This window comes from Ictidomys tridecemlineatus, chromosome 11, assembly GCF_052094955.1.
Source record: "Ictidomys tridecemlineatus isolate mIctTri1 chromosome 11, mIctTri1.hap1, whole genome shotgun sequence".
Taxonomy (NCBI): domain Eukaryota; kingdom Metazoa; phylum Chordata; class Mammalia; order Rodentia; family Sciuridae; genus Ictidomys; species Ictidomys tridecemlineatus.
The window spans coordinates 68,379,174-68,398,533 of record NC_135487.1 but is presented as its reverse complement, the minus strand read 5'-3'; the positions used below and the strand labels follow the sequence as shown (position 1 = coordinate 68,398,533).

The window sequence follows — 19,360 nt, the reverse complement described above, 5'->3', positions numbered from 1 at the left end:
ATAAATACCAATTTTTAGGAGAGTGGATTCTATAAATAAAAGTGGATTTTTGGAGAGTGCTCAGTTGTAGAGCCCTTACTTAACATATATAAGGTTGTGGGTTTGATCCCTATCACTGAAAAAAAGAAAGTGGATTTTTATTTTGGTGAAGATTTGTTGTAAAAATGGAAATTATGTTAAGCATGTATGATTCAAAAGTTGAAATAGAGTGCTTTTAGTTAATGGGTAAGAAGGGATTTTAGTTTTGCAGCATATGCAGAAAATATGAATGATAATAGGTCAGTGAATATTGGGATTAAAATATTCTTTCCTAAAATTGAGAGTTTCTAATTTCATGAATTGGATGTTTCTTGGTGGTAAGACCATTTTCAAAAGAATTTAGAACTATTTTCTTTCTTCATAGAGTCAATAAATGATTTAAGATTTGTTTGAGGAATATTAAAATTCTAATAGATTAATCATTGTGGCTCAAAACAAAGTGTGTTGTTGATTTGGGAAACTGGCTAGTAGTAATGTTGCCTCAAATATTTGTTCCATATGAACTCACACTTCTGAGTAAACTTTAGAATATAGTTAATAAGTAAGTCTAGAAAATAAGAAATTAATGACATAAGTGATGGAGTTGTTCACAGTTTAATGCATTTTTAGAGGTTGGTTTGTCTGGAGCACAGAATGAATGCTCCAGACAAATCAGGATTTTTTTTTTTTAAAGCAAATACAAAATTTAAGATATGAAGTCCTCTTCATTCCCTGAGGACTTTGATATCTTAGCAAATGGTTATATGTTCAGTTCAAGTCCTGCCATCATCCCAAGTGACTTTAACATACAAATGATGGTTCAGAACCCTAGGTTCTTTGTCATCAACTCTGACCTTTATATCATCTCTACTTTATGATCTACTCCTGAGATCATGGTTCTTGTCATCTAGAATTTGCCTCTGAAATTTGAATTCATTTCATTCTAGAGCTAAATTTCCTATTCTCAAGTTTCCTTACTCAGTTATATTCCTTCCCATTTTTCACTTCATTAGTTATCCTTTAATATTTTTGCTCAGTCAGTTCTCTTCTCGTTTCCCACTCTGGTCATATTAGATTTCATGGTTCATCATTTTAGCAACTTTCATACAAATGTCCTAAATGCTGTTACCTCATCATTGTTCTTTGCTCTACCCATCTGACAAAACCTCTGATCTGCAATGTCAGTAATGAGTCTTATTTAACATCTTTATTGAGGTATAATTTCCATATGATAAAAAGCATATAATAGCATGTTTTCACATATGTTCATATTCCATAGAACCATAACCACAGCAGATGTAATGAATATAAGCACTGTCTCCAAAAGGTCCCTCATATTTCTGTGTAATTTCTCCTGCCTGTGCCTTTCGCCTCTTTATTCCCTGTCCTGAGGCAACCATTGATCTTTTTTGCTGTTGCTATAATTCATTTTTTAGAATTTATGTAATGGAGTTACACAGAATGAACTCATGTAGTGTTTTATTTTTTGCAGAGGTGGGGAATTTGGCTTCTTTTATTAACCAAATTATTTTGAGATTCATCCATGTTATTGCAAGTATTCATGGTCTGTTTCCTTTTTTTTTTTTTTTTTTTTTTTTGAGAACTCAGGTTTATGATGCTGGCAGACCCAGAAAAGCTATCACTCTGAAATTCTGGGCCTTGAGTTGAGATTAAATGGGTCTTTATAGGAAATTTACAACATTGGTGGGTTTGAATTCTTGACCCACATGACCATAGACCATGCACAGGAATTCTTATGATAAGCAGCTCACAGATGCAGAACAAAGGCAGTGAGACACCTGCAAGTGATATCAGAAAGTGGACTTCATCATAGTCAGCAGTTTCTCAAGATAACTGTAAGCTTACATCCCTAAGAGCTATATGTATAAACCCCCCATATCTACAAGGTTATAGTTCAGACATCAGTTTATTGGCATAGTAACCTATAAATCATACTAACAATTAACTGATGCAGCTACATTTCTGCAGAGTACAGAAAGTTACAATGAGCCATTTTCTCCTACATGTAAAAATAGCATTTCACATCCAGGAATGCAAGGAGTCCTCCCTTTTCAGTGGTCAGCAGGTTTAAATCTGTTTTGTAGGACTACCTCTTCAAGGGAATCTCCTTGGTCTTATAAGGTTTCAAGTATTCCTGGAATTCACCCCACGTTATCCATAAACTGTGTTGACAGTTGGTTATAGTGGGCCTCAGAAAATGCTATTTCCCTAACTCTTGCTCCTTTCCTGGCTGTAATTCCTAAGACGACTAATAGGGGAATAATTTATATAGCTCTTTTGATTCTACCATGAGCTTCTACTGATATTTAGAGAGGTTGAACCTCAGGGACAACATCTGCCTGGGGAATAACATAGGTTAGCATACAAGTTCCTGCCCAACCACTAGGAAGGCATTGGTAAGGCATATTTTTCACACACAAAGAAAATGCCTGCCTGAGGTCCACACCACTAGCTGGTTTGTAATGAGGGTCTATTTCCTTTTTATTGCCAAATAGTATTCCATTGTATGGATATACTGTCACTGGTGTATCTATTCATCTATTGACAGACATTTGGGTTTTTTCAAGTTTGGGGCTATTATAAATAAAGCTGCTTTGAACATTCATTTATAAGTTGTTGAGTGGGCATATGCTTTTATTTCTTCCTTTATTTCTCTTTTTTTTCCTCCCTTCCTTCCTTTCTTTCCTTTTTTCTTACTTTCTTTCCCTTCCTCCCTCCCTCCCTTCCTTCCTTTCTATAGGTGATTGAATCCAGGGTCCCACTGAACTATACCCCCAGTCCTATTCAGTTCTTTTGGGTAGATATCTCTTTTATGCCTAAATCACATTATCTCGATTATTGCATTAAATTTATACATTAATATGAGAAAAATTAACATGTTAACAATATTGAATTGAGATCTTAGAACATTATAAATCTATTTCTGTTGTGTTTAATTTGTCAGCAATATTTTTAAATTGACAATGTGTAATTCTTACATATTTTATCAGATTTATTCCTAAATACTGGCATGCCATCTTCTTATTAGCCACTTGCATATTTTCTTCAGAGAAATTATTCAAAACCTTTGTCCATGTTTTAAATCAGATAATTTGTAAGAGTTCTTTATGTACAAGTCTCTAATCTGATATATAACGTGCCATTCCCCCCCACTTATTCTCTTGATGATGTCCTTTGATTTTGATGATTCTAGTATATTTTTCACTTGCAATTTTGTTGTAATATCTAGAGCTTTGTTTAACCCAAGATCATAAAGATTTATAATGTTTTCTTCTGAGCATTTCATAGTTTTAGTTCTTGTATTTAGATCTGTTATCCACTTGTAATTAATTTTTGTACATTATGTAAGGAAGAGGCTCCAACTCTTATGAGTGGACTTTCACTTGTCCTGGCACCTCTTTTGAAAGAGTATTCTTTCCTCATTGAATTGTCTTTCCCCTTTTCAAGAGTCAATTGACTACAAATGTGAGGTTTTTTTTCTGGATTCTTAATACTAGTTCATTGCTGTATATATTCATCCTGATGCCAGTACTACTGTTTTGATTACTGAAGTTTTGTAGTAAGTTTTAAAACTCCCTGTTCCTCCTCTTTAGGATTTTTAGGCTATTCTGGGTCTCTTTGAATTTACATATGAATTTTAGGGTTAGTTGATAAATTTCTGTGACAAAGCTAGCTGGAGTTCTAATAGAATTTACATTGAATCTGTAATCAATTTGGTGAGTGTTGACCTTGTCACAGTATTGAGTCTTTTGATCCACAAAGTGAGATTAAATTACATTTTAGATCTCCTTTAATATTTTTCAAAAATAATTTTTGTTTTCAAAGTAAAATTTGGTACTTTTTTTCCTAAGTGTAATTCTTCACAGATTCCTTTTATCACATTGAGGAAGTTCCCTTCTATTCCAAGTTTGTTGATTATATTTTATCATGAAATATATTTTGCTAGACTTTTCTGAGTCTGTGGAGAAGATTATGTGGGTTTTTGTCCTTTATTTGATTGATACATTACATCAGTTGGTTTTCAGATGTCAGACCAACCTTGCATCCCTGTGACAATTCTCACTTGGTTATGGTATATACTCTATTTTTAAAAAAGATACACCCATATACGTACATACATGTGTGTGTGTATGTGTATGTGTATATATATATATATATATATATATATATATATATATATATTGCTGGATTTCATCTGATAATATTTTGTTGAGTAATTTTCTTTCTACATTTCTAAGAGATACTGATTTATAATTTTCCTGTGATATCTCTGTCTGGTTTGGTATCATGTTAATACTGTCTTTATAATACTAATTAGGAAGTGTTCTCTTTGCTATTTTGAGGAGGAGTCTGTGAAGAATTGGTATTCTTTAAATATTTGATAGTATTCCCCAGTGAAGCCCTCTAGACTTGAATTTTCTTTGTGGGAAGTTTTAAATGGCTAATTTAATCTCTTAATATTAAAAGTTTAATCAGATTTTCTATTTCTTCTTGAACTATGAATAGTTTCTATTGTTCTGTACATTCTAACTTTTGTGTGAACTAATTTATTAGGTATAGTTGTTTATAGTATGCTCTTAAAATCCTTTTCATTTCTTTAAAGTTAGTAGATGTGCCCATTCCCTCTTTTATTCTTGACTTAAGTAATTTGTGTCTTCTCTTTTTCGCTTGATTAATCTACTGAAAGATTTGTCAGTTTTGTTGATGTTTTAGAGAATCAACTTTTGGTGCCATTGATTTTTCTGTTTTCTTAGTCTCTGTTTCATTAAGGTCTACTCTGATCTTTGTATTTTCCTTTCTTCTACTTACTTTGGGTATAACATACTCCTCTTTTTCTAGTTTCTGAATATAGCTAAGGCCACTGATTTGATACCTTTCTTCTTTTCTAATATAACATTTAACTATAGATTTTCCCCTAAACGTTGCTTTGGATAGCCTCCAAACCTCTAGTACAATCCCACACAAATTTTGATAAGTTGTATTTTCATTTGCATTCAGTTGAAAATCCTTTTTTTCCCCCTCCCACCCATGGATTATTTAGAAGTATGTTAGTTTGTTTCCAAATACTTGATGAATATTCCAGATATTTTTCTAATATTGATTTCTCATTTAATTCCATTATAATCATAGACTATACTTCATAGACTCAAATGCTTTTATATTTATTGAGATTTATTTTAAAGTCTGGTGTGGTTTTATTTTTATTTTTATTTTTTTGTTTTTAGTTTTGAGGAGTTTCTTTTCTTTTTTTTTTTTGGTGGTAAATGTTCCTTTTTGAGTTCATCTAAAGGATGTGTATTCTAGTGGTTAGGGATGAAGAGTGCTGTAATTACCAATAAAGTCAAGTTGACTAATAATCTTGTCACAGTCTTCTATGTCTTTGTTTTCTTTCTGTTGCTAATAGTGGAACTGAAATCTTCAACTATAATGTGATTTTTATCTGTTTATTATTGAAATTATTTTTTCCTTCCTATCTACCACTCCCTGCCATTTCTTTTCTTTAAAGATTCCAATTATGTATATATAAGGCCACTTGAAATTATTCCACAGCTCACTGATGATTTACTTTTTCATGCCCTCGTATTTTAATTTGGATTGTTTCTATTGCTATATTTTCACTAGTCTTCTGATGTTATTGCATTTTAAACCTCAGATATCTAATTTTTACTACTAAAAGTTTGTTTGGGATGTGCGTACATATGCACGTGTGTGTGTGTGTGTGTGTGTGTGTGTGTGTGTGTATAACTTTCCAAGTCTTCACTTAACATGTTCAATCTTTATTCTAATATTCTAGCTTCTTGAACATATGGAATAGTTTTAATAACTTTTTATTATACTTATCTGCTAATTCTTTCAGCTTTGTCTTTTCTGATTGGTTTAAGTTGATTTTTCTCCTAATCATAGGTTATATTTGCCTCTTTTCTATGCATGATAATTTTTTTATTGGATGTTAGATGCAAATTTTACCTTCTTGGATGCTGGATATTTTTATATTCCTATAAATACTCTGTGTTCTGGTATGCAATTAATTTATTCATAGAGTTTTATCTTCTCAGTTTTTCTAGGTAGACTGAGAGTAGCTTCTAAATAAGTCTCCTTTTTGTCTATTTCTTTGATTCATTATTAAATTAAAAATCTTCTATGTGGTTGTATTAGTTTCCTGTGGGCTGCTATAACAAAAGTGGCTAAAACAATAGAAATTTGCCACATATGATGACATATACCTATAATCCCAGCTATTCAGGAGGCAGAGGCAAGTGGGATTACAAATATTCGGCCAGCTTTGGCAACTTCACAAGATTAAAAATAATAATAATAATAATAATAATAATAATAATAGGAGGGGGGTTGTGGCTCAGTGGTAGAGCACCTCTGAGTTCAGGTCCCTAGTAGTGCCAAAAATATGTTGATGGTGGTGGTGATGATGATGATAAAATAAAACAATAGAAATTTATTTTCTCACAGTTTTGGATATTAGAAATCCAAAATTAAAGTATCAGTAGTACCCTGCTCTCTTGGATTCCTGTAAAGGAATTTTTCCTTGTTTCTTTTAGTTTCTGGTGGTTTGTTAGCAATCTTTGGGATTCTTTGTCTTGTTGATGTATAAACAATATTCCATTTTCATATGGTATTATTCCTGTATTTCGTCATTTCATTTTTCCTCTGTGTGTGTCTGTCTCCCTTTTTACAAGGACATATATATTGTATTAGGGCCTAGTCTAATGAGCTCATTTAACTTTATTACTTCTATAAATAATTTATTCCAAGTAAGGCCACATTCTGAGGTACTAGGGGTTCATATTTCAGTAAACCTTTATTTGGGGTAGGGAGAGGAGGGACAATTCAATCCCAAACAGTACTGTATCCAAATTCAATAAATGATGACGTTTTTCACTCTGGCACCTCAGAACAGGAGCTATTGCTTCTCTCTAATCCTTTTGGATGGTCCTCTCCCTGAATTGTTCTCTCTAATCCTTTTGGATGGTTCTCTCCCCAGCCTTGTATAGTTGCCTCCTGTGTATGTGCTTATCAGTACTCAGATGAAGATTCACAAGGATCCTTGCAAATTTCCAGAGTTCTTTCTGGATAGCCTCCAGACCTCTAGTACTCTGTCCTGAAAGCTCTAGCTATGTTGTCCTCCTTGGATTTCTAGCTTCATCTCAGCTTAGCTTCACTGTTGAACTTTAGCCAGATTTCTGTTCCCTTCTGCAACCTGAAAAGTCCCTTCAGGAAGTAAATTGGAGAATTTAAGGGCTTACCTCATTTAGTTCCCATTGCTCATGATTCACTGTTCTTTACTTCATGTCCAATGTTTCGGACATAGTCCCTCTCCCCTACTCCTCCCATATGTTTGTCTGGTGTTTTCAGTCATTGCATGCTTTTTTAGCCTATATCTGGGTTCCTAATTGTTAGGAGAAAAGAATTATACAAGAGTATATTTTGGTTCTTGAATAAACCCATAGATTTAAAGATTAACTTGGTCCTTAGTGGTGCTTGCTAGTAATTGTGTTTTCTTATCAGCCTTTTCTCTCTTATTCTCCAGACTATCTGCTTAGTGTCTTCTCACTCTCCTTAAACCTCTTTCACCCATCTCACTTGGTTGATGATCTTGCCTCCTGATTCACAGAGAAAATAAAAGCCTTCTGCTGGGAAATTCCTCTACTTTTGTGAACCAGTCTATCAGTGAGCATTCTTTGGCATACATACTTTCTACTTCCCAGTTTCCTTTTTGCAGTAGTGTAGACATAATCTTCCTTACATCTTGGACTAATTTTAATTCCTACATCTGTTGTCAGTAATCTTTTCTTTCCTCTTTGGGAGCTTTGCTCAATTGATTTCATTCCCTCTCTCCCTTTTTGATGTCTTCTTTACAATTAGTGTTGAAATATTCAAATGTTGTTAGTCTTTCAAGGAAAATCTCTACTTTGATCCTGCTTCTCCCTATCCTTTCCTCTCCTCTGTGGTTATCACCTTCTCTCAAAGCCAGACTTCTTAAACTGGTGATCTGTATTTGTTTCTTTTATGCCCATTTATTTTTTCACCAACTGCCTGACTCCAGAGTCCTTTATTCTCCTGAAACCAATTGCCATGGTTGCCTCACTTCCTATCTCCAGATCATTGTTTTCTGTAGTTAGTTAAAAAAAAATTAGTTGCATAGAATCATAAGATAAAATTGTTAAAAATGCAGGTGCTTGAGACCTGGTCCCTGGAGATTATGATTTAGTAGGGCTAAGAATACTATATTTCACAGAATTTAATGCTGTTTTTTATTTACCTAATTTTTCTTGGGTTTCATTTGATGGCTTAAACTCTTTCTTGAAACATTTTTTCCTTGACTTGCTTGGCAGCGTATTTCCCATTCTTCTCCCATACCCATCACTGCCACTTCTCACCACACATGCTTCTTTCCCATTCTTCCTTAGTTACCATTCAAAAATCTTGTTCCCTGAAAAATTGATGTTCTTCAGGGTTATTTTCTGCACTACCTCTTATCACCCATGCCTCTTTGATAATCTCAGTCATTATCGTCTTTAAAATGATCTTTCTCAGATCTGTGTCTCCATTCATCTCTTTCCTTAGCCTCACATTTTTCTATTAAGCAACCTCAAATGTCCCATAAATAATTTAAGCTCAGTATGTTCAAAATAAAACTCTTCTCTCTACCTCCGAAAACATAGTTTTCCTCCTTTGTTTTCTATTTCAAGTCATATCCAGCTGTATACTCAAGCCCCAAACAGGAAAGAAACATTCTTTTTTCCCTTTCCCTCATAATTACAAATGCATTTTTGATTTGACATTCCCCCTTCAGGCAATTTATGCTATAGACATACTTGCATTTACCCAAAGTTGTGATGTGCAAGATTTTTCATTGCAGTATATCTTGAAATAAAAGATTAGGAAGAATCAAAATACCCATATATAGGGGAGTGAACAGATTAAACTGGTACACCCATCCATTGGAGTGCTATCATGTGGCTACAAAAATGATTGAGAAAGCTGTCTATGTACTGAGAAGATCTCAAGGTTATGGTATTAAATGAAAAAGTAAGAAACAGAATGGGAGATATATGCTATCTTTATGTAATAAAGGGAGAGAAACAAATATTTGAATGATGCATAAGAAATGTATGAACCATGTTACTATTAAAATGTTTTAAATTATGAAATGGAAAGCTTCCTATATGATACTTTTTAATTCAAGCTAATCTTTTAGACTAAGTTTTCAGCTAATTTGAGAGCATGTTCTAAATCAATATTGTATATTTTTAGGTTTTAGCAATCAGAAATATCTTGTTTTCCCTTTTGATGACATTTCAGTTTTTTCTAGTGTCTTACTTTGCTTAGATGTAACAACTATGACTTTACTGTTTCCTCTACTATAGGTAGTTCAAAACCGCTTGAGGTGTGTTTGAAATTGACTTCCCTTACTCCTATAGTGATGTCTGATGTTTTCTTTTCTTGGCTTTTGGTTTCATTTGTTTGGTTTCAGGAGTGATTTTTTTCTTTCATATGATAGTGTAACATTATAGATTATTCAACCATCTAGTATATCTGTTTAAAGCCCATCTCCAGAATTAGAAAAGAAGTGCAATTATATATTTATTTGCAAGGACTTTGGACCATTGGTATTCTTTCATTATTAATAAAAGTCTGGAAACTCAAAATTTACATAGTTGGAATAATTATTTACAACTAACATCAATTAATATGCCTTTCTTCTGTTTTACATTCACTTTGAGGAGCCTTTTATAGAAGGGCAGAATCAATAGGACATGTGTATCAGGTAGCTTATTATGATTCATAAACCTAATATGTATGGTAGTTGGAAATTTGTGTGCGTTTTTAGTATGTTTTCAAAACTAAATTACCAAGATAACTTAAAAAATACAAAATGCTAGAGTTTTGTTATAGTGCTTTTTAATGTTGCTTTTATTTTTGGAATATTAAAAGTTGGCTATGATAATACTTAACATTTAAAAACAAAAACATAGTTCTTTATTTCACTCTGAAGACCAATCACAACTTTCTCTGATTTGTTTTTTTAAAGGTGTTCTCAAGGATTATTTAAGAGAACTTCCCTCTCCTCTGATAACAAAGCAGCTTTATGAGGCTGTATTAGATGCAATGGTAAAAAGTCCTTTGAAAATGTCATCAAATGGTTGTGAAAATGACCCAGGTGATTCTAAGTTCACTGTTGACCTGTTGAATTGTCTGCCAGGTGTTGAGAAGGTAATGTAATTGGTATGCATTTTTCCCAAATTCAGCTAATGAATTATGTGCTTAGCTCTAAGAACTACATTTTCACATCTTTAATATTTGTGGCAGTTAAGTATTTAAGCTCTGTCTTTATTGCTTTTTAAACAGCATAAATCTGGAAATCAGTTTTACAGTTTCTGTATTTGACTTTAACCTAGGCATGAATATGCCTTTTAAGCTTTTAAAATGTATTGTTATCTTATTATTAAAATAATACACTTATCTGAGAAAATATAGAAAAATGTAAAATTACCAATATCCAAAGGCAAATATAACTGATATTTTGATGTGTTTTTAGTATTTTTTAAATTTGACAACCATTTTTGTGTATATGGCTTAGTCTTAAGACTTATGCACCCTGCCCACACCTCTGCTTCTTTTCTCCTTGCCTCTTGCCATTTACTCTTCCCCCACATCTAATCTCAACACCAGCATCTTCAGGTTTACTTGCAGGAGGCACAGAAGGATGACTGGTCTGCAGAACCAGCCTAAGCCTGACTTTAGAGGCTATTACTGAGAATAAAGGGAAAATGAAAAAAAGATGTGGTTGGGCTTGACCAGAGGAGGCCAGCTTTGTTTGCATTTCTTATTGTATAGGGGTAGAAAGTGCAAGATGAGTGGGTAGAAACTTTGAGCCCAGTAACTTTATTCACTAGTTATTTGTCCCAGAAATGTCCAGTGTTCTCTCCAATACACTCCTCCTTTGGATGAGGGAGAGGAACCTCTAAAGAGTGCAGAAGCTGAGGTTGGGGTGTAGCAGGAGGAGACAATTGAATAGGTGGAAATAATCCCTCCTAACGTTAGGTAAAATTATAAATGCCACTTTTGAGTGAAGAAATGAGTGTCAGGAATTTAAATCACATGACCAAAATTACATAATTTAGTGATTGTTTTTAGTCTGTTGCATGAATTTACCCATGCTATTAACATCCTTTCTAAAGAGGCTGCATACTATCTCATTGAGTGGCTGTGACCTAATTTATCACAATTTACTTTATATAATGTTTATGTTTTGAACCTAGTCATTTTTTCAATGTAATTTATAAGAAATTACAACTGGTTTTGTAATACTTCAAAAACATTATTACTTTCCCTAAGTACATAAACTCAAATAAATATTCCACTTCTTGATCCAGTTCTATTTATGCATTTCCTTAAGGATTAAAATATTTATTTCCTATAAATTTTTATTTTACTTCTAACTTTCCTTTTTCCATCTTTTATCTGCTTAATATTTATTAGTTAAGAAACACATTGATCTTTAAAAAATCTGCATCATGGTAGAATCTGGCTATGCTCTGAAATAGTAAAGCTTCTTAAGTATGGTAGGCCTGTATTTATAACTATAGGATTTATCTATACTTTAAAAATGAACTTTCCTTTCCATTATACCTTTTGCTGTTATCTTTTAGAGAGGGTAGAGTGCCAGGTTTCTGTTCTCGCAACTAAAAGGCTCAGGGGTCACTCTAGTTAAACTGGGCTAACTGGGCTACACGAAATAACCACACAAGAGACACAAATACCTTTTTCTTTGGGGTCGCTGTGACGGCTCCTCTAACCTTAAGGGTCTGCAGAGAGAGAGAGAGAGAGAGAGAGCTCACGCGCGCACACGCAGGCGCACAAGCACGTGCTGACCCCTTTTATTGAGGAGAAGCTATTCAAATGAGGCAAGGGGTCAGGTTTCAGGGGGCTGAGTCTATCTTCATGATGTCCACTGTCAGCAGGTTGACTGACACCTGGGTAGGCCACACCCAAGGGCACAGTAAGAGGAGGAGACACACACAAGGCACTTCCATGGAAGATTCTATCCTAAACAGGGCAAGGGGTTATATTACAAAGGAACAGGTGAGCATAGCTTCACCCATGGGGCTGTAGCAAGACACACCCATTTCTGTGACTGAGCGCCTCAGCACCCAGCTGGGGAGTGTAACTCAGTCACCCATAAGGTTGGCCTCCCACAGTGGAGAGGAAGAGTTGAGTGTAACTCAGTCACCCATAAGGTTGGCCTCCCACAGTAGAGAGGAAGAGTTGATGATGCATTATCCCAGGGACTCCAGTTGAAATTTGGAATACATTCATAAGCATTTTATGGAGTATTATTAGAATCATTTAATGGATTAAATCATGTTGTTAGAATATTATCTGGACCCTTTGTAATGTTTCTGTTAGAAAACATGTTCAGGTTCCTGATATCCAACTTACGAATAAACCTTTGAAACAAACTTTTAAAAGTGACAAGATGCATACCTATATTTTGCCGTAAATTGTATCCTTGGATTTGTGTCTATCTATATGAATATATTAAGGGAAATTTAATTTGATTTAATTTAGGCAACCCTAAAGATGTTGTTGGATCATTTGAAATTGGTAGCTTCTCATCATGAAGTAAATAAGATGACCTGCCAGAATTTGGCGGTGTGCTTCGGACCAGTATTATTAAGTCAGAGGCAAGAGACTTCCACCCATAACAACAGAGTCTTTACTGATTCAGAAGAACTTGCAAGTGCTTTGAATTTTAAAAAACATATTGAAGTTCTTCATTATTTACTCCAACTCTGGCCAGGTAAATGATTCTATGGAAATATTCTTATTTTTCAATGATGGGGGTGAATTAGCTAATCATTAAATATTCCCATGTATGATTGAAGATACTTTTTTTAGCTTTGCTTTTTAATATATTTATAAATTGATACCTCTCCTTCAGATTTTTCTATGTATATTTTGTGCCTTTTCTGATAATATTGTAAACATGTGGGACAGTATACACATTTTGGATTTGGTCAGATCTGGATCTGAATCCTGGTTGTGCCACTTATTAGCACTTTGACCTTAACTTCAGTATCATCTTTTGTTATAGACTTTATATGAGGACAGCTTTTGGCACATAATACTTAATATTAATTTATTTACTCTTCTCATTTTAAGTTCAACTGTTATGAAGCAAAATTTATTTTTCTTCTTAAATCCATTCATTCGTCTTCCTGACATCTTTACTGTATTCATGATTGCTTTTCAGATTATCCCAGGTTGACATGGCATTTATCTTTGATCTTTTTTTTTTAAATATTTTTTTAGTTGTAGATGGACTCAATACCTTTATTTTAATTGTTTTTATTTTTGTGTGGTGCTGAGAATTGAACCCAGTGCCTCATATGTGTGAGGCATGTACTCTGCCACTGAGCCACAATCCCAGTACTTAAGTACTTGGTCATTTCATTTTGAATAACATGGTGAATAAAAACAAATTAAGTTTCTTAAGTAATTAGTCATTTCATTTTGAAGTTTTTTCAGCAACCTTATTAGACTGCATTTCTTATTTCATTCCATTGAAAGTGAGTAGTCAACAGTAATAAGAAAGTGAGAACTTTTCTTTTAGGGTTAAAATTAGCCATTTTCTTTGTATCAACAAAGAAAACATTCTAGCATCATCACTTTAAAAAAGGCAACATTGATTTTTTAGAAATTGAATTTTTAGTCTAAAAGATATAAAGTATTGATTTAATTGGTTTCCTAAATACTATTCAGTATGCAAAGATAATGTTGGAATAGCATCTTGGCTAAAAACAGCTTTAAGAGACTGGCAACAAAAGAAATCTGGATTTTGCGGGTGAATGTCAGAAAATACAGGCATAATGAAAGCTTAAGACACAAGAATCAAAAGATGTGTGGTTGGATCAGACCAGATGACCCCAAGGTTAGCAGTGTTCTGTTAATTTGGTGGCAAAAACAACAGTCATAGCAGTTCAACACTAAGAACAGGTAGAACACAGAGAAAGGGGAAAAAAGGAGACAGTGGAGATAAGCAGCCCGAGGAGAAAAAGGAATATGAATAATTAAACAGTGGAAAAATTTAGATAGCCTTTCTGCATTTGAGTCAATTAATGGCATGGAACATTTTATATTGATACTTACATGAAAGATCACTTAAAGTAAATATCTCACCTTTATTTTCTTGAAAATTTTTATCAAGAACTTAGTTATTTATAAATAATATATGATAATAATTGTCATAAAAATGAAGTATATAGGACTGGGGATGTAACTCAGTAGTACAGTAGTTGTCTAGCATGTGCAAGTCTCTGGATTCTGCCAAAAAAAAATTGCAATACATCGAAATTTTTAAAACATGACACACAATTAAGTATCCTAATAGAATGTAAATAAAATATTATGTGCTATCTGAAAAATATTATATCACTATAAGTCTGGAAAATTAGAACCATATATGTTTGTATAGTTTTTCTTATTTTGTACAATAGTAAACAAGCATGATTATATGTTGTAAGATTGGTATGTTATCACTGATTTACACGCTCTTTATCTTAAGGAAGTATATAAGGAGAAGCAGATATTAATAAAATAAACAAGCAGAAAAAAGAAAGTATGGATAATCTTTAGTAGCTATGTCTCAGTCTTATAAATTAAGTCAATTTTATATACAGAAGAGCCTTAGACATATATTTTGTGTAGTATAAATGAGTAAGCAACGAAGCCTTGATTTGTTATTAAATAATGTGTGTATATGTAGTGATCTTCTGTGTGGCCAGTACGATACCAGAAGATATGATACATCTTATCTCAAAAGAAAATAATCAGGGGCTGGGGTTGTGGCTCAGGGTAGAGCGCTTGCCTAGTGCATGTGAGGCACTGGGTTTGCTCCTCAGCACTACATAAAAATAAATAAAATAAAGATATTGTGTCCATCTACAACTAAAATATATATATATTAAAAAAATAGTCTTAGAAAGAGGAATGTTATTTGGGGTTGCTAAATATCTAACCAGAATGGGAAAAATGAAAATATTTGTACTATTTCCAGGCAATAAAGGAAGACTGTTAGTAGCTAATGCTGTATAATCGAACTCAGGTAACAAATGGTCAAGTCTAGTTCCTGCATTTTATCAAAGCAAATTTTGGGCTGCTTAGTAAATTATGACACTGTTGCTAATTGCGGAAGAGCCCACTAAAGTCAGGACTTTTAGAGTAATCACTTTAGATGCCTTGCCTCATTATGTTTGCAGACAAAGGAACTTTTTGTTTTGTTTTGTTTGTACACCCACTTGCCTTGCCTGCTTTTTGCTGTAGCCTTTAATTTAGAAGCTACCAGCTTAGCTACTGTTTGAGTTATAGCTAGATAATAATTAACTTGCACCAAAAGTTAATCAACATTGGAAATTTAATTTATTTGAGGACATTATGATATAGCATGAATTAGCACCATTGAACATTCCACAAGCTTCTGTTCCTAATCTTGATGATGTCTGATGATAGAAAAAAATAATTATGGAATGCTTACTTTTGATAGTGTGCATGTTTTTGTTTTAATGCATGTTTTTAGTTGATTATTAAATGGCTTATCTTTATTTAGCTCTGTTTTTTTAAGACCAGTTGGATTGCTGTCACTAAAACAAATTTATTGTTCATTTCTAGTGCAACGTTTAACTGTCAAAGAATCAACAGACAATATGTTCCCAGAGCAGTTGTCCTCTCTGAATTATTTGAGGCGGAAGAAAGAACGACCTCACATGTTAAATTTGAATAGTATTGATTCATCAGGAGTACTTAGACCAAGGCAGACCAGATTAGACAGTCCACTTAGCAATCGTTATGCAGGAGTCTGGAGCAGCTGTGGAGAAAACTACTCTTTAAATACAAAAGAAAATTTAAATGATGTGGATTATGATGATGTACCTTCAGAAGACAGAGAAAATGGAGAAGATTATAGCAAAATGAATGGACCAGAAATAATGATTGAACAGCCACTTCCTATGTCCAAAGAGTGCACATTCCAGACGTACTTGACAATGCAGACAATTGAGTCTACAGTGGATCGAAAAGTTAATCTCAAAGATCTACAAGAAAGCATTGATACTTTGATTGGCAATCTGGAGCGTGAGCTCAACAAAAACAAGCTTAATATGAGTGTTTAAGATTGAAAGGTTTGATTTGGCTTTTAATAATGTCTTAAAGTTTCAAATGAGTTCTTTTCATGTTCTTATACCTCACAGTGTTGCTTTTTAAATATTTTTTACTCTTAAAACCTTTAAATAATATCTAATAAGTTCATGTGATTCAATTAAAGATACTTCATTAATATAATCTTTTTTTGGGGGGGGGGAAGAAGTAAGAATTTAATAATATTTTAAATAAGATTAGTATTTCTTCATTGAGTTCAGTCATTTTTCTCCCATATCACACTGTATACAACTGCAGTAGTTATGACTCATTTTTATCAACCTAGATGTATCACATATCTAATTATTTGATTCCCAAAATATTTTAAAAGAACACATACAAGCATAATTTGAAAGGCATTTTAAGTGAGTTTCCTCTATTTATAATATATCTCTCTTCACATTTTTTTTTGGTCAGATCTTCCCATTATTTATAAGAGCTAGTTGCTAAACTAACATTTAGTGCTCTTTCTACCATACCCCTTTATTCTATAATTTCAGTATTTCTCTAAAAGATGAAACTGTAGGAAAAAAGGAAATCAAACCTCAAGGACCAACATTTCTATATGCTGTGTTTTCTCATTTTAGTTTTAACTAATGTGGTAGGTTTTATTTTCCCTCAAAATATTATACAATCATAATTATATTCAAAATTGATGGAATCTTTCAGTCAAGCAAGATACAGAATATGGAATGATATTTATGAATAAGGTCAATCAGATAATATTCTTAAGTATAATTAAAGATATAAGGGAAATATTATTCATGATTTAATCTAAGACCATGAAGGTGAAAAGGCATGACCTAACATGAAATGCATACTGAGTTCATTTGCAGCATTAAACCAAATCCAAGAAAACTGATTATATCCCAATTCCTGTAGGAAATTACTGAAGTAATTTTGATCAATGAAGTTTATTTTAAAGCAATAATCATTGTTGTAAAGCTCTGAAGGTAAATTTGTGAAATGCATTTTCTTTGGCAGTTTAACTGATTTTTCTTTGAAAGGATGCCCATTGAGTATTACACTACTAAGAAAAGGCATATTAAATGTTCTTGGACCACATTTTAAATTTTTTGAAAAGCTACAAGGGAAAGAAATCTTAGCCAACAATATCATTCAGTTTATTTAAGATTTAATTATATCTTTAATTATATTTAAGAATATTATCTGATTGTCTGTATTCATAAATACCATTTCATAGACTGTATTTCACTTGATTGTAAGATTCCATTAATTTTGAATGTAATTATGATTGTATAATTTTGGGGGGAAATATATTTTTGCTTTATCTCTTTAGAAAATTTCTGGGGATAAAGATAACTTGGATTTTTTTGGATATTTTAATAAACCTTTTCAGTTATATGGAGGTAATTTTCAAATGCACTTACAAAATCATGTAGGTTATTAGCTCCTCAAGGTTTTTGTACTATATAGGAATTACTCCTCTGTAGTTGGGGCAGATGTTCCTTTAGAGGAACATGCAGCTGCTCAGTCTGATTTACAGTAAGAATCTTGTACACTGTAACATCATTTGTTCACATTTCATTTGCAATGCAAATGCTGCTATATAAAACCTTTTTATAAATAAAATTATACAAATATTAATCTATCTGTATTAACATTCAGTAATTATTTAAGCTTACAAAAATATTTTTATAATCCTGAAAATGTGTATATACCTATAAGAACTTATATGTGTAGGTATTAGTTTGGGGGAAGTGGTTGACAGTAGAATCACATGTATTTTTTGAGATATATATGTTGTGAGGCCAAAATTATTAGTTAAAAAATGTCTTTCAGGGAAAGGACATTTAAATTCTTCAAGGAGGGATTACATAAAAACACTTGAATTAAAAACATTTTTGAAGCACCTGAATAGAAATAATAGACTTTCCTCTTTTGATTCATAGATGGTCACAATATCCTTTGTGAAGTCACCTTTTCAATTGAGTCTTTCAGCTTCTTGAGGGATTAAGTGCTCAGATTTCTGTATTAGTGACAAATTAAGAAAAATCTTCACCTATTCTATGCATTTCTGTATTCTGTAATGTTTTAAGTATTTATTTGTAATAATAAACTTATAATATTGACTTTATAATTACCCCCTTTTGTTTCTAATGAAATCGTCTTGCCACTATACGACATGTTATTGATTTTTAGAAGTTAACTTATTTTGGCTAAGTGTATCTACAAACCAGTTTTATAGTAATCATAGTAGTGTTTGAAATGTTGATTTAGAAGGCTTTTTAAAATTAAATTGCAATGTATTTTTTTAAACTTTTATACCTACAGAATGTATAATTTTAGATTTATAAATAAAATTTGAATTCTCAGCTTTAAGATTTAGCAGCCATTAAAAACTGGCTTCCTAATGTTTTTCTAAACATTAAAAGTATTTAACTATCTCTATGCAGTACACATTGGTGAACAGAACACCTTTTTATTTACTTTGAAATCCCACTAAAAATGATAATTATTTTTTTATGAAATTTTCATTTTTTAAAGCTTTGTATAACAGTTTAGAATACCAAAATAATATGTGGCAGGTATATGTCATGAGTAAACAGAGGAAAGTACTTTGAAATGTTTTCCAGGGAGACTCTGTTTTCTTCCTTTTGTTTGCTATGTCATGTGTATTTATGAACTGATATATTGTATGAACTGAATAAGTTTCAGAATGTAAAAATTTTATTAAAAGATTATAACCCTAATATCATTCTTTTAATTATCATGATTTTAATGATAGCTTATTTAATATTATTTTTAAAGGTATTATCCATAATTATATATAATGACATTTATTTATCCAAAATTGAATTTTCTAGAATCTAAAATACTTTAAGATATTATTTCACTTTGGATGAGAATAGTTTTAAAGTTAGTCTCTGTCACCTTAAATGGAGAATTCTCAACATTTTTTTGTCGTCTGTGTTTCTGAGTCATAACTTATAGACTTATATTGTTATCTCTTTTGCTTCTAGAAGTGCTGAATAAGCTTAACTGCCTTTACTTTAAATCTTTTTTCAGTGATTATACCTGCTTTTTGTAATTTCCTGGGATCTGCCTATACAGACTGTCAACTATAATTCCTTTCTGAGCCTACTGG

At 32.5% G+C, this 19,360-nt stretch overlaps 1 protein-coding gene across 2 annotated transcripts in view; it reads left to right on the top strand.

Moving 5' to 3' along the window:
* The window catches only part of Syde2 (synapse defective Rho GTPase homolog 2), a 41,297-nt gene extending 22,332 nt beyond the window's left edge, over positions 1-18,965 (top strand). The window contains exons 5-8 of one of the 2 annotated variants that reach the window (XM_078026632.1): positions 10,088-10,269; positions 12,628-12,859; positions 15,116-15,163; positions 15,727-15,865. In XM_078026632.1, the coding sequence (XP_077882758.1) occupies positions 10,088-10,269; positions 12,628-12,859; positions 15,116-15,153 (452 nt within the window). In that variant the 3' untranslated portion in view covers positions 15,154-15,163; positions 15,727-15,865. Of the gene's footprint in view, positions 1-10,087; positions 10,270-12,627; positions 12,860-15,115; positions 15,164-15,726 lie in introns of both variants that reach the window. The other variant, XM_078026631.1, reaches the window with a different exon arrangement.
* The last annotated feature ends 395 nt before the right edge of the window (positions 18,966-19,360 follow it).